The sequence below is a fragment of the Equus przewalskii genome, chromosome 22, assembly GCF_037783145.1.
Source record: "Equus przewalskii isolate Varuska chromosome 22, EquPr2, whole genome shotgun sequence".
In the NCBI taxonomy this organism is placed as follows: domain Eukaryota; kingdom Metazoa; phylum Chordata; class Mammalia; order Perissodactyla; family Equidae; genus Equus; species Equus przewalskii.
In genome coordinates this window covers 12,495,499-12,520,938 of record NC_091852.1, presented here as the reverse complement: position 1 = coordinate 12,520,938, position 25,440 = coordinate 12,495,499, and the positions used below count along the sequence as shown (strand labels likewise).

The 25,440-nt window shown below is 41.6% G+C and overlaps 1 protein-coding gene across 1 annotated transcript in view; it reads right to left on the bottom strand.

Annotated features, from left to right (window-relative positions):
* Nucleotides 1-25,440, bottom strand: part of GNAQ (G protein subunit alpha q) — a 294,507-nt gene that overhangs the window by 8,780 nt on the left and 260,287 nt on the right. Inside the window, exon 6 of the mRNA XM_070590212.1 lies at nucleotides 2,771-2,924. Coding sequence (XP_070446313.1) covers nucleotides 2,771-2,924 — 154 coding nt within the window. The remainder of the gene's footprint in view (nucleotides 1-2,770; nucleotides 2,925-25,440) is intronic.

Here is a 25,440-nt window from a genome sequence, read left to right as displayed (position 1 = left end):
ATCTTCAGATTTTAAGTCATTCACAATGGGTACATGTTGGAAGGAAAATGCTCACAGTGATGGGGAATCTGGGGAAATTATTGGACAAAGGAGATATGTAAAGACAATAGGAAGACGTTGCAGAGAAAAAATCAGTACCCCAAACATCCATCGCAGAAAAGTCTTTTTTTATTGCAGGAAAATCAATCAGTGTGTGATGTGGCTGTGTGTACGGCAGCCAGCAGCCTGAGCCTCAGGGGGTCTGCTCCGTGGGGCAGGCTGTGCTGTATCCGTTCTCTGTCATCCGTATGCAAGCACGTCATGAAAACACGCCGGCCTACAGGCGGGTGCTATGTATGGGGCGGAGGGTCATTTCCCACCTGCTGATTCTCACCAAAATCTGAGAAAAATTAAGAGTCTGTCTCTGCTTCCAGGTGCGGGAGGCAAGCACGTGTGTTTGGGTCTAAGCCAGGTGCTTCGTGCCCGTCTTACTCAGGCAGATCTTGCCCTTAAAGAACTAGCCTGTTGCTGTGGGAGGGCAAGTTAACTACACATGAAGTCACTTCCTTCCAGTATTCCTAAGTCTCAGACATTTATGACTTGGTGGCAGGCCAGCGGCAAATTAAAAGGAGCAAAAGTGAAAACACTGTTCAGGCTAGGAAAGTATTTCTTTTTAAAGGAACAGCACAAGGAAAAAAGCACAAAAGCACAAAGGAAAGTGCACTTGGAGAGAGGATGAGAACATACTGCTAACAAAAACCACACTATTGCTAATACCTGAAAACGTGCCCAAACTAACGTTCCCCTTCCATGGGCCAGTACCATACCAAACGCAAGTGGGAAGGAAAGATGAGTCACACTCCATCCCTGAGGTGTTCTATCTTCAGAGAAGGCCATGAAGTGAAACTGAATCTTAGGTTTGTGAAGCAGAGGTTTGCCCCGCTATCCGAAAGTTCACCCTACGATGCTTCGCTGTTTTTGCTGTTTCCCTTTCCAAAGAGGATTTCTTTTATGAAAAGCGAGAATAGCATTTTCAGCGTTTGTTTGGTAGTGAGCTGTTACAGAAGCAGCCCGCACCCAGCAGCAGAGAGGTGCCGCCAAGCTCCTTGCCTGGCAACTACAGCCAGCATCTCAGCATCAAGCCGCCAGCGATTTGCACTGTGTCTGTGAAAACCTGTGCTTTATCTCCACTTACTTTGGTAGGTTACTTTTTGTGTCTGGGAATGCTGAAAAAAATTTCCCATATAAATTATGGTAACTGTCTGTTTGTTTTATGCCATTTTGGCTTACAAAAGGTTTCACTAAGACGGTCTACTTTTGGATAGTGGGGGAAACCTGTAATTACTGTTCTGAGGGAGCTTTTAGAAGCATAAAAACATTGTTGAACTGATGTCCATCCCAGACATCATATGTTGATACTCTAATATTAAAGACAGTCTGTTCTCCTGCTGTTGCACACTCCTCTATAATAGGTACTTCTGGGTTAGTGCTCTTCTCTGTGCCCGGCACCGTGCTAAGCAACTTACACGTACGATTCCAATCAATTCCTTTTCACTCAGGAAGAAACTGGGTATTTGAATATACTTGTCCAAGGCAATATCACCAGTAATTGGCAGAGCAGGAACTCTGTCACAATCAAAGCTTGTCTTCTTAACGACTATTCATTTAGACCAGGGACTGGCAAACTTTCTCTGTAAAGCACCAAAGAGTAAAGACTGTAGGCTTCGTGGGCCATTTGATCTCTGTCACAACTATTCAGTTGTGCTGTTGTAGCATGAAACAGCCACAGAGTGCATAAATGATGGGTGTGGCTGTTTCAATAAAACTTTATTTATAAAAACAGGTAGGAGGCCAGAGTTTGCCACTCCTAGTCTAGACTCAAGTACGTATGTGGGTGAAAGGAGATGTGTGTGTACCTGCCACATAAGCTCCTAAAGGGCAGTGGCTGTGACTCTTTCACTTGTTTTAGAGTGGCTGGGTGCAGATGTCACAAGTATGTCTCAGAACGGGCTAGGTGTCATGTCCAGTCATTCAGGATTTCATAGTCTAGTTGGGGAGGCAGGATCTGTTTATAAGAAGGAAGTAAATAATGAAAGCCATATGAGCACCAACATGAGTGCTATAGATTCTAAGTGCTACAGGAAGAGCTTAAAGGATGGGTGCCGTCCCTAAGGCTGACTGGACTTCATCGTGCCATGAAGCCCTCAAAAAGTAAGTATTTCCTGAATATTCACTATGTGTCAGGCATTATGCTAAAATGTCACACGTTATCTAGTACAGTCTACAAGATAATCCTATGAGTGTGGTCCTGAGGCCCAGAGAAATGAAGTAACTTGATCACGGTTCTATAAGTAGGAAGTGTCAGAACTGGGATCTGAACATGGGTAGATTGACTTCCGAGCATGGACTCTTGACCACAAAACTGTGTTCTCCCTCCAGAGTGAGGCAGAGGCAGACTGTCACCAAATGAAGGAGAGATCCAGAGGGAACTACAATGGTTGATACACAATTGGTCAAAACTATTGGATTGGTCCATCCTTTGATACACCTATTTCAAAACATATAAGAAGCTGTTTTCTTCTGCTATAACTTTCAGCATTGTTAGGGAATGAAATGTTTCATGCCATTAAAAGACAGGGCAAACCGTAATTCATACTTCATCAGTCACATCATGCAGGCTTCTGAGGACAGAGGCGCGACCAGTGGATGGCAATGGGTTAGCTCTCGCACTGAGTCTTGGGAGGCAAAATACATGCCCAGCTACTGGGCTAGCTGAAGAGTGGTGACTTACCATCGTATTCTGGGAAGTAGTCAACTAGGTGGGAATACATAATTTTCTCCTCTAGAAGATCTTTTTTGTTTAAGAACAGAATAACCGAGGAGTTCTGGAACCAGGGATACGTGATAATTGTTCTAAAGAGTGCTTTGCTTTCCTCCATTCGGTTCTGAAAAAAATCATCAGAAAAAAACAAGGCATAAATTACATGATGCTCAATCTGTGAACTGTGTCTACTTCCGACGTCCAACCCATCTTCTGGATGCATCTGATTGGTGTAGCCTTGGGCTGGACTGGAGGAGCTTTTTCAGGGTTTACGTGTAAATGGTTCATGACACATATTGCCTGCTTTCATTACACAAACTCTCAGGTTGACAAGCAGAAGAGAATAATAATAATAAATCTGCTGAAATAACTCCTTCAACCTTAAGAGAAAACAATGAAAGCTTAGAGAATCATGTATCTGGCACACTGTCATAAATTTCCACCAAAAATGATTCATTAATGACCAAATACTTAAGATCCGAACTAAGAACTAAATACCAGGTTTCATTTTGCATTTTCTAAGCTCTGATTCCTTTGGAGCCTCACAATTAACTATTTTAAACAATCAAAACAAATGTACTTAATTCTTTGCCCAAAGTGCATCTACGTTTCTAGAGTTATTACTCCTTACTATATAAATGCATATATCCCCTGATAAGAAAACACATGGAAAAAATATTTTTAGATCATACATTTCCTATTTATTGAAGCACACTGTCTGCCTCTGTTTCACTATAATTTTCATACAGGACTGTGGAGATATACACGGTAATTACCTGGAGACAGAAATATAATATTCTCACCTTCGGCACTGGTGAGAAAGCGTGCTCACCTGAAGCTATGCTGTCAAGCCAACTGATAAATGAATGGTAAGCAACAGGATATACTGGAGTATATGAGGAAGCCATTTGGTGTAAAACTAATTTGGCCTGACCTTGTTTTTCCAAAAGAGCCTGACGTGGCCGTTGAGCATGCATTTTACATCTGCTTTAAATATTTACGATGTCCCAAAGACAAGAATGATGGCCTTAAAGATAAAGAAAGATGTAACTTCCCCACATCGGCATTTCCTCAAGGATAAGCATCTCTCCCTAGACTAGGGATCAATTGCTGACCTGCTATGATCACCCAGCTCAAGACCACAGATCTGCTATCTGCTGTGGTCTGCTCCCAGACCATCAACTGCTGTGTGAACCGCTGTGCTGACAGGCTATCTCGTGACTGTTGTAAAAAGAACATTCTGATCATATGTGATTCACACTGTTGGACATATACAACCTCTCTGTACACCCTACTTCTTTGATGCCTTTCCTTCCTAGGGGAAGCAAGGCCCCGGGCTAGTCCTCAGATCTGGCTCATAATAAACTCACCCCAATTTTTATTCATAGATTGGTTATGGATTCTTTGCATCGACACAACCTTGATAACAGAAAACCTCAATGGGTTCTCAAGGAATGAGTCAGCTTGCTGTTATAAATGAAGATTGCTACTCCTGAGTCAAATCACTCCTCTTAAAAAAATGCAGTCAGCAGCCACAAGCTACATAGACTCCTAGCTTCGTCCACATCTCTTAAGCAGCTCTTCCTCCCACAGACACACTCACTTGTAAAACATTCCCACGCTCGGGTCACAGATAAAGGCGGCAGATTTGGGAAATACCCCTTTCCCTGAGGAGATGAAGCCATGGTGCACGGGCACACTTCTTCCTGGACACACACGTGGACTACGCTTTCCAACGCCCTGCTTTAGTCCTATGTGTTGTGACCAGGTTTCGCTCTGGAGAGGCCTGCCTGGGACTGAGCCCAGCTCCACTGCTCACGGGCAGCGCACTGGTTTAAGCCAGAGCATCTTATTCCCCTGGCACCAGGGTCTGTCAACTCAGGCCCAAGGCACTAGGAACAATTCTCTCCTGGTTTATTGTCATCAGTTAGCCAAGCAGCTTAATTGGTTCAACTAACCCCACTAACCCCAGGACTTTTGCTGGGAATTCTGGAACAGAGAACCTGCTTTCACAAAGAATGTGGAAGAGGATTCACGTAGCCTCAGGAGCTTCTAGCAGCCACCTTGAAACTGAGAGAAAAAGAAACCAGGTCCTGCTCAGCTAGTTTGAACTGCTTAGTCAAACCATGCCTGAACTTGGTCCTGCCTCTGGATTTTTTAGAAACATCAGCCAAAGCATACCTTGTAGCGTTTTTGTTTTTTTTTTTTTTGAGGAAGATTAGCTCTGAGCTAACATCTGCCGCCAATCTTCCTCTTTTTTATTTTTGTTGAGGAAGAACGGCCCTGAGCTAACATCCGTGCCCATCTTCCTCTACTTTATATGTGGGACGCCTGCCACAGCATGGCTTGACAAGCAGTTTGTAGGTGTATATCTGGGATCCAAACTGGTGAACCCTGGGCCGCCAAAGCGGAACGTGTGAACCTAACTGCTGTGCCACTGGGCTGGCCCCTGGACCGTGTAGTTTTTAAGCTAGCTGGAACTGTGTTTTTCTGTTTCTTCTTATGTGACTAACACTTCTAGTTCATATACTTGGATATGGTCCCCTCCCAAACTTTAAAAGGAAATGAATGAGTGATGTTTGAGGGGCGACCATTAAGACTGGGGGTTCAAGCTGTTAATATGTGATGCTCAGATTTTGCCTTCCTGACGTAGAATTTCCCTAGGTCATAGTGCAGGGTTACAAGGCCAAGAACCCTCCTCTGCATAACCCTTTGACTGCTGTTCCAGGACATCTCCAGGAAACGTAGCTCACTCAGCACAATTTTCTAGAACCTGAACATCTTGTTCTATTATTCAGTAAAGCATGCCAATTCAGATCAAGTGGAAAAGCCCATTTTTCAAAAGATCTTTACCAAATCTGGTAAGCTGATCACCACGAATCTTCAACCTTTCAACTTTGTGCCTACACTTGCTTAAATGATTAAATGCCAATGAACCACGTGGGACTGATACAGTGAAAGATGCCTTCATAGCTCAAAGGACAATGTTTATTTCACTGTATACATTTCTTTTTCATAGAAATGACATGCACAGCCTGAACCAGAAGAAAAGCTACTAGTTATTTTATCAAATATGGATGACATTTAAGAATTCTTAACTGCAAGGGATGAGAAATATAGACCTTGCCTGGGTTTTGACAAGAGATGACAAAATGGATTGCTGATGAACCACTGCCCTTTTACATGTGGGTTGAATATAAGGTCATGTGGCAGTAAGATGCTGAAAAGTCAAAGCTGCCTCTGCTTTCTTTCTTCTCTTTTATTTTATTTTTTTAATTAAACCAGAAAACCTCATACTCAGTCCTGAGTGAAAGAAAGGAAGGCACTAGGGACTTTAGGTGGAATAGAATTGTGAAACTTGACTAGAGATAGCATTTTGATCGTTGTTAACCATTTAGGTAAAATTTTCTAGCATCTGAAAATTGTCAAAAACAGATGTCTACGGCTGCTTCTGGCCCAAAAGAACATTTTGATGCCCTTACCCTTTTTTGCTTTGAAAAAGTAAAGGATGTGGGTTTGTAAAAAGAAAAAAAAAAATTATATGTATGTCTACGTAGAGAGGGAACTATCCCCTCTTGACTGTTTTTAAAAGGCTCCAGACTGGATACTGGGTTTTAACCAAATTTTAAGATTAATGAGGGAATCATGGGAGGGAAGAACACTTGATACAACTATGCAGATTTTATAAATGTGCAATAAAAGTATTTGTTTAAAAAGAAATCATATCTTTACTATCTACTGCCTTTAACTGGTGATCACTGGCAGTGTACAATTTTAAGCCCTGGAAACAATATTCACTAGGAAATGATATCTCGTAGCCTGAGATTTTATAGGCTGAAAATTTCAGGACTGAAGGAAAGCAAAGGCCTTAATAACTTAAAGAACTAAAAAAGGATCTCTAGAACGTTTAGTAGATAGTGACACCCCTGGTCCCACCCCTGGTGGGAGAGCTAACATTTGTTTTTCTCACCTACAGCTAGAGAAATTCTACAAAGTCATATCGTGATCTTCAAAGAAGCCTTGTCTAAAGGGCGGTTAGGTACGCCTTGGCATCAATCACTGACTCCCCATTAGAAAGACTGATCATTGTACCTGGCATTCTCCAGGAGGGGCGTGATGGCTCCCAAGGGTCATGGCCCTCTTTTGGGCCTTTCTGGTTGGAGTCCTTCAAGGGTGAGTGGCTAGATCCCAGGTGGAGACAGGAAAAGGGAGAGAGGTCCTGACTTCGAGTTAATGCACAAGGAGGCATTTGAGGTCTCTCTGATTAAGAGTTTCAAGACTGGACAGGAGCCCTCAAGCTCCAGATGGCGTCTGCTGGGAGAGGACTCGTACCAGCCTGCGGGACAGTAGCCAGGAGAGTGGACTGAGCCCAGTACCGTGCTCCAGAGATGACTTGCCTAGGTGGCTATCCCTCCGTGCTCAGTGCTGGGGTGCTCAGGGCCATGCTGGAGGCAGGCCCGTTGACTGGCCTGGTCCCACTGCAGCTTTGCTGGTGTATGCAGTTTGGGGCTGCTCTTGGATATCTCCCCATTTACCATGTTCCATGTGGACTGGGGCCTGAGCTTCTAACTCAGGGGAAAGCTAGAGGCAACAAAGTGGGCAGCTGACCAGCAGCATCAGCATTACTGGGTTTTTAACCTGATCCACCAAACTCAATCTCAGAGGCTGGGCCCCAGGAATCCACGTTTTAACAAGCCCTTTGGGTGACTGCGATGCACACTCAACTTTGTGAAGCACTACCCTGCAGATGCGCTTCTCCAAGTTAACGTGCCTTATGAATCACCTGGGGACCTTGTTAAAACATGGATTCCGATTCAGCCTGTAGCGGGGCCCAGGAGTTTGCATTCCTAACAAGCTCCCAGGTCAGGAGATGCTGCTGATCCAAAGAGCACACTCTGAGCTGGAAGGTGCAGAAAGCTTGCAGAGGCAGGCCGACAACACGGTGGGGGGCACTCTCTCCCATTTTCCGGATAAGAAGTACAAGTCACACATCCAGCTGAGTCTGAGTCCTGTGATGAAAAGCTAACTGTGCTGGCTTCATTCTTTCCGTCCTTCCCAAATAAGATGAGTTAAGATTCTTACTTTATGCTATATGAGTTGTTTTTCACTCCTCAGTGAAAATTCCTTATGCCTTTTTTTTCTGCCTATGGGAGAACATTTACAAAGTGACATGCCCCATATCAAAGCCCCTGGACTAAATCCTAAATGGACAAAATGAGATTTTCACGATGCCTCACAAGGTAGTGGAACATGCACAGCATGAGGCATAATCCATTTTGCTCAGTAAAGACTGCTGTCGATGAGGGAGCAGCGTGTCCCAGGAGACTTTGCGGTGCTTGCTTTTTAGTGATTTGCCAGGGCATGAGGTTTCAAGGAGGAAAAGAAAATAGCAAGTACGAGACGCGTGTAGGGCTATGTAGGGCTGACGATCAACCATGAGGTTCCGGTCACCTCTGAACGCACATCTAAAGGCCATCTGGGGGCTGGTGCTAATCACACCTCCTTCTCTGGAGTTTTGAGACTATTACCATCCCAAACACAGGGCTCCCTGCTAACAGGGGAGGCCTGGTCTATGCCTGAGGCCAAGGAGACTTCTGTTCTTGTCATCCCCACCCAGCCCTTCTCCTAAATGAAAGCACGTGTCTCTCCCAGTAAAGGGTGGCCCCAGGAAGAAAGCAGGAAGAGAGGGAGCAGAGACCAGGCGGGCCTGCCACCAGTAGGTCGTGCCTGGTCTCTGCCCCTCACACAGACGGAACAGCAAAGAGGCCACAGACCCCAGGACAGGTGGTGAGCGAGTGAGCACAGTGGCCTGGCTGGTCTCCGGGCCGTCGCTCTGGAGTATATGTGGGCAGGGAAATGTCAGTCTTGCTCAGATCACACTTGCTATGGACTGAATGTCTATGTACCCCTAAAATTCATTATGTTGAAATTCTAACCTCCAGAGGTGGGGCCTCTGCAAGGTGATTAGGCATAAGGGTGGAGCCTCCATGAATGGGATTAGTGCCCTTATAAAAGTGACTCCAGAGAGTTCCCCTGCCCCTTCCGCTCTGTGAAGACACAGCGAGAAGATGGCCAGCCAAGAACCAGCAGGCAGCTCTCACCAGACACCGAATCTATTGCCACCTTCATTTGGACTTCTCAGCAACCAGAACTGTGAGAAATAAATGTGGTTTATAAGCCACCCCGTCTATGGTATTTTGTTATTGCAGCTCGAATGGACCAAGACAATTCTGATGAATTAAGTCACTCCTCCCACGGGCTGGAACCAGTGAAGAGGTGGAGCACTAAACTGGGAAGCATTCACCCCAATCCCTGGCCCCGGGGAGGGACAGGCTACCTGCTCCCCTCTTCGTACTCACAAGCAGAACAGTGTGACCGCCGAGTGTCCTCCCTTGCATGGTCATCAGAAAAAGCTCTGCTCAAGCCATTGGTGAAGGGTCTGACACCTCTAATCTTCAGCATCTCAAACTGATTCTCAAGATCTCTCATCTCCAGAAAACAGGCTGTTTTACACAATCCCCGCTAACACCTGACTGACTAATGCCGCCTGCAGGGCAAAAGCCTGCACAGCCCGACCCAGTGCACATCTTCAGTCTGAACCCTTCACAAACACTCTCTTCTCCACACAGATGGACTCAATGCCACCAGTGTCATGCAAGCGTGACTGCACATTCCTGACCCATGGCATCTAATGCTGTCCCCACCCCTAATCCTTTAAGGCTCAGATCAATCTGACTTCCCCAGGCAAACCTTCCCTGAGCCCGCCTGGGCTGGCTCCTTCCTCCCACTCCAGCACACACTGTCCTATTCTTTGTTTCATCATCCAGTAGACACACAGTGTGGGTTTGTTAGATGTCGAAATGACAGTGTGTTGGAGGCAGGGCCTGTGTCCTGCAGGACTGAAGACAGGAGCGTCAATGTGTAATTATAGGTCCAGGTGATGGGTCCAAAAAAGTGGTGACTAGACAAGGTTGGGGTCACACAAGAAGGAAAGTTCTGACTGAGAAAGGTTTAAAAAGCAAAGGTAGGGGCCAGGCCAGTGGCGCAGCACTTGTTTGCATATTCTGCTTTAGTGGCCCAGGGTTCGCTGGTTTGGATCCCGGGTGCGGACCTATGCACCGCTTGTCAAGCCATGCTGAGGGAGGCATCCCACGTACAAAGCAGAGGAAGATGGACACAGATGTTGGCTCAGGGCCAATCTTCCTCAGCAAAAAAGAGGAGGATTAGCAGCAGATGTTAGCTCAGGGTTAACCTTCCTCAAAAAAAAAAAATCATTACCAAGACAAATGACAAGGAGTTTATCACCTATGTTTTCTTTTAGGAGTTTGATGGTTTCACATCTTACATTCAAGTCTTCAATCCATTTTGAATTAATTTTTCTGTATGCTGTAAGATCATGGTTCAATTTCATTTTTTTGGGTATGGCCATCCAGTTTTCCCAGCACCATTTATTTATCTTTTTTTTCTGCTTCATCTCCCCAAACCCTGCCTGTACACAGTTGTATATCATTAGTTGCACGTCCTTCTAGTTGTGGGATGTGGGACACCGCCTCAATGTGGCCTGATGAGCAGTGCCATGTCCGCACCCAGGATCCGAACCCCGGGCCACCGCAGCGGAGCATGCGAACTTAACCACTCGGCCATGGAGCCGGCACCCCCAACACCATTTATGAAGAGACTGTCCTCTCCCCATTGTATATTCTTTGCTTTTTTGTCATAAATTATCTGACCATATACGCATGGATTTATTTCTGGGCTCTCTATTCTGTTCCATTGGCCTACGTGTCTATTCTTCCGCCGATACCATACTGTTTTGTTTTGGTTTGGTTTTGGTGAGGAAGATTGGTCCTGAGCTAACATCTGTTGCCAATCTTCCTCCATTTTGTATGTGGGACACTGCCACAGCATGGCTTGATGAACAGTATGTGGGTCCACACTCGGGATCCAAACCCATGAACCCTGGGCCACCAAAGTGGAGCATGCAAACCTAACCACTACATCACCAGGCTAGTCCCACCATACTGTTTTATTACTATAGCTTTGTAACATAGTTCAACATCATGGGAGTGTGACAACTCTGGCTTTGTTCTTCTTTCTCAAGATTGCTTTGGTTATTAGCAGCAGATGTTAGCTCAGGGCTAATCTTCCTCCAAAAAAAAAAAGAAAAAGAAAAAAAAGGTAGTTTTGAGTTGAATCTTGACAGATGAAGAGATTACAAGGAGGAAAGGAGAGCAAAAGCAAAGGAAGCGGGGGGGGGGGCTGGCCTCATGGCCGAGTGGTTAAGTTCGTGCACTCCACTTCAGCGGCCCAGGGTTTCTCTGGTTTGGATCCTGGGTGCGGACATGGCACCACTCATCAAGCCATGCTGAGGTGGCGTCCCACATAGCACAACTAGAAGGACCCACAACTAAAAAAAAAAAAATACACAACTATGTACCAGGGGGCTTTGGTGAGAAAAAAAGGAAAAATAAAAAATCTTTAAAAGAAAAAAGCAAAGGGGAATTTAAACACACAACCCTTTGAAGAGATGTGTGAAGATTTTGTATAAAATGGTTTACAAAGGCTTCTGATCTCTGTACCCTGGGCATTAAGTAAGAAAACTCTCCGTGTTGAGAATGCAAAAACATTTCCTCCTCATTTGCATCTTATGGTGGGGGCTGGAGTTCTCCATGGAGAAACTCTTAAAATAACCTGCTGGGTCTCTGTGTCTGCTTGTTCCCAATGCTGGCAGGTAGGGAAGTCCAACAGGAAACCCCATCGGACAACCCAAGTGTGGCTCACTGAGGTGCAAGTATTTGCCTGGAGGGAGGAGGCCAGTGCTTTCCTTTTGGGTCATGTGCAAGCCTCGCTCCCATCGAGGAAAAGGCCAGATCCAGTGGACATCATGGCCCAAGACCCCACTTGGAAGCTAGCTTTCTTCAGGCTGTGACCCGGCCCAAAGCTCAGCATAAAAAATTAGCAATGGGCCGGAAGGGACGATATTTCATGTTTATACACTTTGCAGCCCCGCTGCCACAGCCAGATCAAGTTTCCTCAGTGGACTCTCGTTCCTCACCTGTGTCCGCCAAGCTGCTACTTTGCTCTGGTAAAATTCAGCATTAAACCAGAGATTTGAACATTCATTTCTGTAATTTCTGCAACTCATTATTTTGCCAATAAACACATGTTCTTCTAAAAAAAAACCCACTTATTTTCTTAGCAAAGAATACAGTTTAGGCTGAGACCCTTAATTCTTTTCCAGGCTAGAAGTCACCGACCTGCCTGCCCCTCCTTGTTGACATTTTTTTCTTATCAATACCTTGATAAACCATGTTGATTTATATTCCCCATAAGATCTAGAATGCAGCCCTTAAATGCAAAACTAAAGAAATAAGTGTGCGGACCGTTGAATCACCACTGAGGGCCTGATAGCCATCTATTAGTTGTTGTCAGCTGTCCTTGGAGGTAGGATGTATAGCCCAGAGAACCTAGAATGAAGCTTCCCAGGGCTTGGGATCCCTTTGAGTATCAAAGACGCAGCTGGTCTGTGTGATCCACAAACTGACTGACCGATGCAGGAAGCTGGTCAGATGGCTACAATTCTGTGTTCATAATTTCTGTGTTCACAATTCTGTGATTCTGTGTTCTCTCAGCTGTCTGCTAAAAAAGAAGGCCAAAGCCGTACACAAGACTTAGACAAATGAGGTCCAGATACACAGACATAGAGTGGATACAAGAGTGTGTCTGTGAAGTAACAGATTATTCAGAAGGGAAAAACTTATCTTATGTCTTACAATATTTTTAAACCTAGATCTTCAGAGTTACAGGTTAAGACATCTGCTGGCCACACTCACACTCAATTTTAATGCTCAGCAGCTGGCAGGGCTGCTTTCTATACACTGCCCGTGATGAAAAATGGGCAGCCAAGGCACCTTACACCTACACCGGGTACTGTTTTTACTGGTACCATTTCTGCTTCTGAAATTGATCAGGACAGGACAGCATCAGAACACAGGAGTTTACGCTCCAGGACGACACTACACTGTAAATACTTTTTATTGCTTCTTCACTTTTAATTGCTATGACAAGCTTCACTATTTCTTCTCAGACATAACTCATTAAAGACACCTTATAATTTACTTTATTAAACATCATTATTATTTTAAAAGAGTAAGACTAGTTGACTTTTTATGTAATAACCATGATAATATGAAGTTTGAATTGAAATTACTATTATTTATAGTTTATCAAACACTGGATGCTTTGAAAAATTCACATCCTTAACAAGGACTTAGAAATATAGTCTCTCAGGTATTTATTTCACTTACATAGGTCAATTGGGTAAATTAATGCAACAACTCATGAGACAACTTTAAAGCCTGATGAAAAAAATTTGCAAGTTTGGCCTTCTGCATATTTCTTCCCTCCCTCAACTATTTAGGAAAAAGTTTGGTGTGTCTGAACTTTCTATCTCCAGCAGCATCACCTTGTTATGTGTCCTATCTGATGTCAACACCAGGAGAATTCAAAACACGCTCTGTGCCCAGCTCTTGCTGTGGGGGGCAGGGGGGCGGTGAGTGGGAAGGAACAGGGCTGTGAGCTAGAGTCTTTGGTCTGAAACGTGGCTCTGCCTTAAATACTCCGTAGGACTTGAGGCAAGTGACGGAACCTCAGTTTCCCCATATGTCCCAGGGTTTGGAAGGACAGAATGAGACAACGCATGCAAAGCTCTTAGCTACGACCCCAGCACACAGTAGCTTTCAATGGTAGCCACTATCAGAGATGGCAAAATTGCTACATACGAACCTCCTGGTTAGGCAATTCGCTTACCTCAAATCTCTGGCCAAACTATAAATCCAGTGAAATCTTTCTATTCCCCGGAATTGCACAAAGTTAATCTATTCATGATCTCAAATCCAGATACATCTGATTTATGAGAAACTGGAAAATCATCCAGGTCAATTTTGCTCACTTAGAATGTTTCTTTGAGTATCTTCAAAATCTCTAAAATGTTCAATACCCTCAACCCCAGAGTAAACTAAGAAAACAACACATACAATACAGTCACGTGGCGCATAATGATGTTTTGGTCAATGAATGCACACAGGAGGTGCTCCCGTAAGATTACATACAACACATAGCCTGGGTGTGCAGTAGGCTATACCATCTAGGTTTGTGTAAGTACACTCTATGATGTTCGCATGACGATGGAATCACCTAACAACGCAATTCTCAGAATGCATCCTCGTCATTAAGCAATGCATTACTGTATATAAACGGAATAGCTGGAATGAGAAATAATTAAAAACAGCTCCCTAGCCATCCCACGTCTGCTATCCAAATCAGACAACAGCAATAGAAGTGATAAGGACACCAAACTCAGCTGGACAGATATCATTTCCTCTACAATTTTCCTAGTTTTTGCAAATCTTTGCAAGTCATTATTTGAGATCAAATCTGGCATACTCTCTAGGCTTGAAGACAGCTCCCGCAGGGTTTACTATTATAATTTCTGCCTGTGAATCAATATATTCTACCTGCACAGGATGTTTAGAGAAGCAAAGGAATAGAACATATTTTCCTATTACCTCCATGTCTAAGGTTTCTAGACAACGAGATGAGATCAGAGAACAGGACCTTGTAAAGTGAACTGGTAGAAACCAGAATGTATCATAGGAGAGATGTGGAGGAGGGAAAGAGGAGGACAGAGAGACAAGAGGGAAGGGTCAAGGAGAGACAGTCACACGCCCCAGGACTAAGGAGAGCAGAGAGCCTCAACATGAGTGAGAGAATACACGACATGTGGAACCCTCTCTGGGTGGAAGCCCACAGTCCTAGAAGTTAGAGAAGACAGGAAAACTTCCTTAGCATGTTCTAGTAGTTTAGTTCCATCAAGTGACCAAGTAGCAACATCCTTTCAAAGACTATTTTATAGCACATAGATCTCTCTCCTTGCCAATGACCCTATGCTCCATATCTTACTAATTTTATGCTTACATGCCAGTGATCCAAAGTCTATCCTTACATTACATACACAAATACCTTCTCTTTTTGAGTCAGGATTCAGATGTTTAATGCCTTGAGTATTCACACTGTTGACTTTTCAATTCACTGACCTTCCAGCCCCACCCCCCACCCCTTTCCTGAATCCTTTCACACCCAATAGTCTGTGTCATGATCTTGGGGCAGTTCCACTAGTGGCTCAAGAGAGATCACCACCTCCTTGCTCTCTGACGCCACGTTTCACGGCCAAAAGCAACTGTCCTCCACCACAACACCCTCTGCCTTTTAAAAATTGTTCTGTCATACCATCAAAGTAAATCCTATATGCTGTCACTTTCACTGCAATTCCTCACCCTCCTAAATAGCCAGGCACCAGACAATTTCCCTTAGCTGGTTAATTGGGCATTTCTTCTGGCCTGAATCTCTTGAGCACCAGTTCCTCTCATATTTCCTGTTTAAGTTGATGGCTATAATTTTAGTTTCTAACGGAACGCATTTGAAAAGACTTATACATTTTTGCATAATTAAGATACAGATTTACCTTCAGAGTTTAGACAGAACAATAACTTACTTAGCACTCCAACATGTCATAAACTTCTTGGGTTATATCCCCATTGATGTGAATATTATTTCAGCAACAACCAACTTGGTGGCCATGTACTGAGCCAGCCATCAAAAGAACCAAGGTAACAACTAGACAGATCTACAGAACATGGCTGATACTTGAGTGGGTAGACTCTAACTTTGGACCCCAAGGGATCCATGAGCACTGAGTCAAGAGGCCAAGGACACAACTTGGTTGAATTAGTATATGTTCCCATCCAAGGTCATTTGTTTGTAGAAACAGCCCATTCGCTGAGGTCCACTTAGTATCTCTTTGCTGGATTTAGCCGGAACTAGACACAAATTAACTTAAAATGCACAACAAAGAGGAAAAGACATTATTTCCATAGACAATAGTGATTCTTCTTTTCCTGGAGCATCCCTAGTAAGGCACAGTAAACATTTAATGTCGGCTCCAGGGAACAAGTTACGGCCAAAAACTGCACTGTGACCCTCTTGTGTGGGAATGTGGACAGTAAACAGAGGAAACGGAAGTGTGGTCATTTTGAATTGCAGTTGTGTGCAAACTCCTCCAAGACTGAATAACCCCATTCCTTAAGGACCTGAGTTTCTGAAATTCTGATCTGACCTGAATGTTAATAGCAGCAACAAAAATAGTTCAACTGTAAAGAGTAAATTTTAGGGGCCGGCCTCGTGGCCGAGCGGTTAAGTTCGAGTGCTCTGCTTTGGCAGCCCAGGGTTTTGTCGGTTTGAATCCTGGGCACGGACATGGCACCCCTCACCAAGCCATGCTGAGGTGGCGTCCCACATGGCACAACTAAAAATAGACAACTATGTACCGGGGAGCTTTGTGGAGAAAAAGGAAAAATAAAATCTTTAAAAAAAAAAAAGTAAATTTTAGTTGGCTTTCTCCAAGCTATACTTGTATTCATTTTTTATACTTTTTTTATTATTTAAAATAAAGTTCAATGATTTTTTCCATTATAAAATCACCATATGGTCATGACAGAAAACTAAAACAATAAGAGTAGGAAAATGAATAAAAGAGAAAGAAAAACGCCCCATGGTTGAATTACCCACATAAGACTATTGTTTTTTGTTTTTATTTTCTTTCCAGTCTTTGAACTATGCACAGTTTTGGGGGTTATTTGATATCAGTGCTGTCTAAAAGAGCTTTCTGGGATAATGGAAAATCATTCTTAGACCTGCACTATCCAATTTAGAAGCCACTAGCTACATATGGCTACTGAGCACTTGAATGGTGGCCAAAGCAACTGAAGAAACGACTTATAAATTTTATTTAATTTTAACTGATTAAAATTAGTCACACGAGAACAGTGGCTACTATATCAGTGCAGTTTTAAAAGATTGTGATTATCTTGTATATAAGATATTAAATCCTATATTTTGTTTTCAACATTACATCTTAAGAATTTTCCTGTTTTAAAATTCATAAATATTTGAATCGCTTCATAAAGTTGTAGTGAGCTTAACTAAATCCCTGTTGTAAAATGGGTTTTTTTGCACTATTATAAATAGGCTATAACTTACAACTTTGTGTATAAGATTTTCATAAAATTTTCTATATAACAGCCTATCACAGTGCATTGTAAAAGCTCTTGATAACAGCCTATCAGATAGCTTTCTAGAAAAGGCAAACTCACATGCACCCTGTAGTTACGCGTGCACTGACTCATTCTACTATTCTCTCTAAAGAAGAGAGTTCTATCCTTTCAAAATCTTTTTCATATCAAATTACACGTGGCATGAAATGATACATCAAATGACATAGGGTAAAAAAAATGATTGCTCACTGTCTTGGTTCCAATTTCTTTGAGTATCAGTGAGGTTGAACATTTTCCAATAGACTTGCTAATCAGTAGTATTTTCTCTTTTTGTGAATTGTCTGCTCATGTCTTTGCCAATGAAAATTGTTTGCTCATGTTTTTTGCTCTTAATGTTTCGTTATGGATTTGTATGAACTCTTATTTACTGAGGTTATAAACCATCACTTAAATTTTCCTTACTAACTTTTTGTCATTTTGAATGTTGAGTATTTCAAAGAAGTTTTCTAGAGCATGTGTGAAATCAGATTAAATAGCTTCGACATTTCTAACCTAGAAAACAGTTCCACTTCATTACAAAAATCAAATTTCAGTTTCCCAATGGGTCTTTTCCTTAAGGCCAACTCCAGTTCTTATACCCGTTAGCTTGGCAATTGTAAGCCACAGCTCAATCTGGGAAAGTATTTTGCAAGCTGTACTAGAGCTGTTAGCAAGGAGCAAAGTGTATGTGAAGCTCAGCTTCTTTTGTTTCGCTTGTCCACTTGATGAATAGTGACTTGGCCAAACTGCTGAAGACTTTGGACAAAGAGAAACAGAAATTGTCTGTGGGGATATAGAGGTAAGGGATTAAAAAGAAAACAGGCTTGGATGATACGACTGAGCTAGGAAACTGTGAACAGCCTGAAAAGGTCGAAGAAAGATGTGTTCAATGTACACAGACCAATCATGTACACATCAGTACATCAGACTGAATCTGAACACATTCCTGGTGTGTTAGGCCAGGAAAGTCTAAGTCTAGGCAAAATAGGGATGAAATGAAATAAGCTAAAGCAATTCAGTAAAATACTTCCTTTATTGCCTCAAAATTTTTTTAAGGATGAGTCAGTTTGGCCCACAAACATGTGGTTGCCTAATTCTTTGGCGGACACAATAGGGTGATATCACTGTTAGAATAAGAATTTGGTTTGCTTTGTGTCCAAAGAGATAAGCTCAAAGGACTTCTATGGACTGCATTTTTGTGGCCTGCACAAGGGGGTACCACTTGTCCTGACCCATCCATGGTCACATACACTGAAGTTCTTGTCATTAATTCTTGGTTCCTAAACCTTTTCTCTCCTCTTCTTTTACCCTTCAAGGACTGCAGGCATATGGCTAGAATTTCCATTGAGAAGGATCAGACAGTAGGTAAAAATGGAGAAGATAGGGAATCAGAGTAAGTCTGGAGCTGAAGGACAGCAGTAAACAGCAGATAAAGGGATCAAATAACAAGAAAATTAAGGAGAAAGGAGGTGTAACCTGTCGGCTTGAGAATTTTCTCATAAGGAATATACAAAATTCTCTGAAAATAAGTTCCTTGTAAAATGAGCTTGGTGTATTATATTCCTAAGGCTGCTTTACATTTTTTTGTTTTGCTTTTAATCACAGTTAGAAACGTATTTGTTCATATGTCAAAAAAACCAAACAAATCCATTAAAGAAAACCTATGTATTTTTATAAGGTGTAATCCTAGTGGCATTTAAAAAAATAGGCTATTCTAGCCCAAAATTTTGAAAAGTGTCAAATTAATGATTCCATTATATAAATTTTTTATTTTTATTTTTAAAATTTTTTATTATTGCTATTTTTATTGAGTTAACACTGGCTTATAATGTTATATAAACTTCAGGTGTACATCATTATATTTCGATTTCTGTGTAGATTACACCATGTTCACCACCCAAAGATTAATTATCATCCATCACCGTACACGTGTGTCCTATCACCCCTTCTGCTCTTATCTCTCCCCTCTTCCAATCTAATCTCTGTATCTATGTGTGTGTTTGTTGGCGTTCTTATCTTTTACTTATGAGTGATAATGATGTCATATAGTTAATAGGTATCTTCCCTTTTTGTTTAGTCTTATTTTCAGGAACAATATATGATGAAACTTTTCAGACTCTGATATGTATTTTTGGCTAGATGAGTGTTATTTATTTTATATAAAGTTTAATAATATTCATGACAATAACTAACATCTGTTTAGTGGGAGTATATACCAGACATTGTTCAAAGCACTTTCGTATGCAAAGGGGCTGGCGAGCTTTTCTGTAAAGGACCTGAGAGTGAATACTTCAGGCTTTGGAGGCCACACTGTCTCCGTTGTAACTACTCAACTAGAGACAATACATAAATGCATGAGTGTGGCTGGCTTCCAACAAAACTTTGCCTTGGACATTCAATTTCAATTTCATATAATATTCACGTGTCATGAAATATTATTCTTCTTATTTTGCTTTTTCAACTACTTAAAAATATAAAAACCAATCTTAGCTTGGGAGCTGTACAGTAACAGATTGTGGGCTGGATCGGGCCTACAGGCCATAGTCTGCTGACCCTTGGTGTAGAACAGCATTTAACTCTCATAATAACTCTAAACAGTAGGTATTGTGATTCCTATTCCTAGGTGGGGAGACTGATAAAAAGCAAGTTAAGTAAAATACTTAGTAAGTAGTAAACAACTATTAACAGCTATTTGAACTATTAGCATTCAACCTAATGCTAATGCAATCATAAGCATTCAATATATTCAATCATATATAACATTCATAAATATATATATTTGAGTATATTTACATATATAAGCATTTCTAACATTCATGTACATAGTTTATATTTACTTAGAATTTATGACAAAGCACATTTATGTGGAAATAAAAGCAAAAATAGGGTTTCTCCCCTATAATTTTGTCATAATATCTTTGAGCCTTAATTTTCACCCTACTTACCTTTTTTCTATAATTCTTAGTTAGCTATGGAGTTTCTAAAGTTATTTTCCTTTTTTTATAAAAGAAAAAGCATCCAAATTCTTTCTTTTCACAATACAGAGGATGAAACATAAGAAAGAGAATCAATGTTTTAATTCATTGGCTTAATTTTCAGTGTCAGGGTAGTAGATGTATTTACCAGATGTTGCGCACATGTAAAAATGTCTTTCCAGATGTCTTAACACCATACATCTGGCATTTGAAACCAAAAAAAATTATTGTGACACAGTCCTCATTTGAAGATGAAGATATACTTTCCATGTTCCTTTAAGTCGATGAAGATATACTTTCCATGTTCCTTTAAGTCGCTTTTAAAAAACTAATTCTACAAACACTCCTAGTTAATAAGGTGCTACCAATAAACTGTGTGGATTTATCTGCCCTGTCGCTGCTTTTTGTCTCTGTTCCTCCAGATGACTGACCGACAGAGTGAAGGGAGGGCAGGGAAAGTCAGCGTGAAAAACTCAGACCACTCAGCTTTCGGTTATGTGTCTGCTAATAGGTATGATTATGGGCTTTTTGGGTAAACTTTAGGCTAAAATTCTTTTGTATGTATCCTCTGCAGCTTTCAATGACTTATTTGATCCTTGTTCTATTACCAGTGATTTTATCTGACAGTGCACATTAGAACAAGGTCCTGGCACCTTTTAAAAGCAATGTTTACAGTCCGTGTAAAAAAATCAGGATCCCTGTCCTGAGATTCACCTGAATACACGTGGGCTGACTCAGAACTGTAAAGTGCTCAACTATGCTTTGCACTAACAAGCTTTGAGAAGCAATGGGCTTTCCCCCTCGCTGCCCTCACTTTTTTTAAACCCCAGCATTCCGTATAATGTGCACATGATGGTAATTAATATAGAAGGTACAAAGGGTATTGTAAAATTTACAAAGAGATTAAGTATTATATTTTCAACAAGAAAGCATTAACTACACCAATGAAAAACTGAAAATTAGTTTTAAAGTGTTACGACGGAAAGTTTCAACATTCTTCTTCTCTTTCCTCTTTCTGCTGATAAAATGATTTTTAAATATTTTTAATAAACTGTTTTAATTTATTTGCAATATGACCTTATGACTAAATTTGTAATATGACCTTATGACTAAATTGGGCAGTCAGACAAAAAAATAAAAAGGTATCAATGTTCCACTATGTGTAGAAAATTGTACTCTGGATGTCGTGAAAGAAGCAAAAGATCTCTTCTGAAGCTAATAAGCATGTAAGATCAGAGATAAGTCCAACACAAATAAACAGCTTTAAATACAACTAACAGAAACATTAAACTCACACAAAATCAGCTTCTTCTACAGTGAAAGAAAGGGGGTGGGAGTTGAGGGGAGTGAGTAGTTCAGGTATCATGGAGGAAGCAGACAGCTCTGAAAGACCTGGCAGGAGGAGGCGGGAGGATCAGCACATGAGCAAACACCAGAAAGTGCCATGCGAAAATCATGACTGTCATCACTGACATGCAATCATTAGACTCCATCACAGTGTCACTGCGGAGATTCCACGGGAGAGGGCTCAGGGTTGGCGCACAGCCTTGAAAGAAGGCCTCCAATTTCAAACCTTTGAGGTGAAGCTACTCTTCAGCCATCCTGACAATATAAACGTGTCGGAAAATTTATGACCTCACAAGTACAAATGTGCTAGAAATTAGAATATCTGAATAACGGTAAAAGGAGAAGGGATCAGAACTAACTCTTTTGTTGAAATGGACCAGATGAGGGCAGGGGACACCACAGATTCCAGAACTGCCAGAGGCAGAGCGAGGCAGCATGAGGTCAGCTCTGAAGGGTGGGTGTGTGTTGTAAGCAGGCTAACATTCAGTTTATGGCTGATGCCCACTTTGGCTGGTCGTCTTTTCTAGTTGATTGGTAGCTGTATCATAATTATTGTTAAATATTTAGTATATTTCTAAGTTTTCATAAGTTTATAAGCTGTAAGTTTCATTCAACTCTAAGAACAGCATCTGAAATTCCCCAATCTGTTCCCTCTACCCCCGTCAACATTTTCATCTTTAAGGCCGAGTAAACGGTTAAGGAACTGCTGCTCCTGATCTAAGTCTGAACTACCCAGCGGAAGTTCAGAAACTGAAAATGGAAGGAATTTTAGGTGACAGTGACCATGTGCTCTCAATGGCTTTGATAACAGAAAAGGAGCACAGGTCTTATAAATATATATTTCTGCTGACTTTCGGAAGGTAATTTAATAACAATCAGGATCAGGGTGCAAGGTGGAAATCACACAGTCTAAGTTACCCTTAAAAGTGTATTTTGAAGGTGCCCACCAGTGGCCACAAGACCATCTTCCAGTGCCACATGTCTGATACTGACTGCTATTCCCTTAGTGGGAGGAAAGGTCACGGTTCCTTTAGCGAGCACCAGATGGAGTTAGTTTGTGTTTGCAGTTAGGGGCCTTGTTGAACAAAGGATTAGTATCATGAACACCAGGCTCACACTCCACACTGTGAGCTGCTCACACTGGGTGAGGTGTGCGGGAACTGAGACCCACTACGGGAACAACTGATGCCATTTCTTCGTTTTACATTATTTCACTGCATCCTTTCACTGGGTGAAAGGTGGCCCAGAGCCTTTTGCATAATTTATTTTCTCTTTCTCTCTCTGTTCGTCCTTCTGCCCTTTTTTTGGCTGAACATCTATAACTACATTTTCATAAATCCACTTCCACTGAGACTCTACTGTGCAATTCCATAGCATATGTCTCTAAAAATGACAGTGACTCTAAAAGACTTAGATCTTGAGGATATGATTTGGGCCGTTAATCCAATGCATTCTGATGACAGTGAAAAGGAACTTCCAAAATCATCATGGCTGCAGAGGAGGCTTTCCCAGGATCCAAATGTTTAAAAAGACAAAATGAGGGGCGGGACTGTGAAGAAAATCCCATAATCAAGGATAATTAGGGAATGTAAGGACACGTAAGAATTGTCATCATGTCTGATGCTTAGTAGGTGCTCAAAAATTATGAAATAAACGACAGTAAAAACTGGAACTTATGAAAATGCCAAGAGCAACTTGGATTTGAAAGAAATTTTCAGAAACTTCCAGGAAAAAAAGACTTACTTCATTCTGGTGCCTGAGACCCCAACAGAATGAAACAACAACATCTAATGAAGAAAGTGGGAAACAACTCCAACTACAGATGCGGAAGAATATCTGCCAAATACGTGATATCTGCACTGACCCAGACAGGCCGCTGACAGCCATTAAATACCTTCCCGAGCTCCAACCTGGCGGAGGTCTGTGTGCGTAAATGTAGGATCCAGAGACCCTCAAGTGATAACCTTTCACACAGAACACGGAGGACTGGAGGCGCACCCTGGTCCTTGGAGAGGCGGACGGCGAGCCCAGCGAAGGTCTAGAGCCGTCATCACGGCACTCCAGGAAGCAGGACTGATGTGAGGAACAGCTGGGTGACGCCATCTTTGTACTCTCCAAAACCCAGACTCCCAACCTAGAGGACCGCCGGGAGAGGAGGCAGGAAGAAGCTGTTTAACACTTCACTGCTCTAAAACACCTCGGAAGACCAAAACTGCAAAGAAAATTTCCCACACGAAAAACAGAAACCTAAGCAAATAAACGGGAGGGGAGGTAGGAGAGTGGGGGGAGGAAGAAGAAAAAGAAATCAGAGGAAAGACATCAATGTAGAAAACTGAAAATACTTTATAAAGAAGACAACAAAGTCCTCAGAAAGACATCCCTGAAACAAAAAACAGGACACTGACTTAGAAAAGGAAACATGTGGAAATAAAAAGAGCCCTTAAGAGTTTCAAAAAGGAAAATTTATGCAAAACAAAAAACAAACAAAAAAGATGGTTTGGAAGATAACACTAGGAAATTCATCAGGAAGTAAAAAGAAATGGACAATCAGAGAGAAAAGTTCACAAAAATGAAAAAAATCAGTCAAGGTCCTCCATTCAACTAAAAAAGCTATAGCAAGACAAAATGGAGAGGAGAAATTTTCAAACGAATAATAAACTAATATTTCTTACAATTAAATCTCTACGTTAAAGGGCCCTAAACGGGGTGGGGGAGGGGGAGAGAGCTCTCCAGCCAAACAGATCCTTCCTTAAATTTGAGACTATCTAGGATAAATTAAAGATTCTAAAACTTTCCATAGAGAAGAGGCCGCACATAAAGAATAGGGAGGCAGAAGAGCCACGAATTTTTGAAAGGAAACCTTGGCAGACAATGGAACAATGTTTTCAGAATGGCTTATATCTGAGAATTCTGTACCCAGGCAAAATATCAATCAAGTTTGAGGGCAGAATATAAACAGTTTTAGTCATGGATAGAATTTTAAAACTATCTCCCTCAGATCCTTTCTCAGAAAGATACAGGAGGATATGCCCTAGTGAAATAAATAAACCAAGAAAGGAGACAGAAACAGGGAACTCAACACAGGAAAGAAATAAGTGAATTTCTAGGATGATGGTGAAATAAGTCCCAGGATGATAAATGTCTAAGATGCAAGAGAATAATCAGTTCTGATGAGAAAAGGAAGACAAAGGAGTCTAGAAGGAGATCTCCAACTAAAAAAAAAGGGAACAAGAAAACAAAAGGAACTGATATATTATCTGATATGCTGACTGTTTTAAAAAGATTTTACAGGTCTGTTGATGAATCAGAAAAGAATCAGCTAGCAATACACACACACACACACACACACAGAGAAAAGAAAAATGTAAGGCAAATAAATTCTAGAGGGGAAAAAGTTGACCCAAGAATGACTAAAATCACAATTAACTACTTAGCTCATTAATGAATAACATTTATATTATAAACACTGAATTATAGAAAAATTGTGACATGACTATGTTGAAAGGATGGGAGAAAAAGAAATGGGTGGGAGTGTTAAGACAGCATGATCTTTATCCACCATAATAGAATGACAATATATTTGACAAATCAAGAAATAGTAGTATAAATACAACGTTAAGAGATATGAAGGAACTAACAGAAATCAAGCGATATGAATTGCAGGTAGTGTCTCTGGTTACCAGGACCGTGGAGGGCCGGCAGCTGAGGAAGTGCCATTTAAAAAATTATACATCTCTTAGTTATTCGGCTTTGTAAACCATTATTTGATTTAAAAAATACACATTAATTTTTAAACTTAAAAATGATGTGCTGGTTCATATGCAAAAAATAAAGTTCTGGGAAGATACACACTACCCTGCTGTCAGCAGTCACCCAAATTTGGGAATGGAGAAGGTAGAGTGAGAATATGCAGGAATTTTTACTCTCTTCTAGAGCCTTCTGTATATTCAGAGTTTTTAATAATGAACATGTATTACCTTGCTTATTAAAATGATAAAAATTGACTAATATATTTTAAGAAATTAACAATATGTTGATTTTATATTAAAAAAAAGTAATATGGGGACGGCCCAGTCGTGTACTGAAGTTCGTGTGCTCCGCTTTGGCAGCCAGGGTTTCACAGGTTTGGATCCCAGGTGTGGACCTAGCACCGCTTGTCAAGCCATCT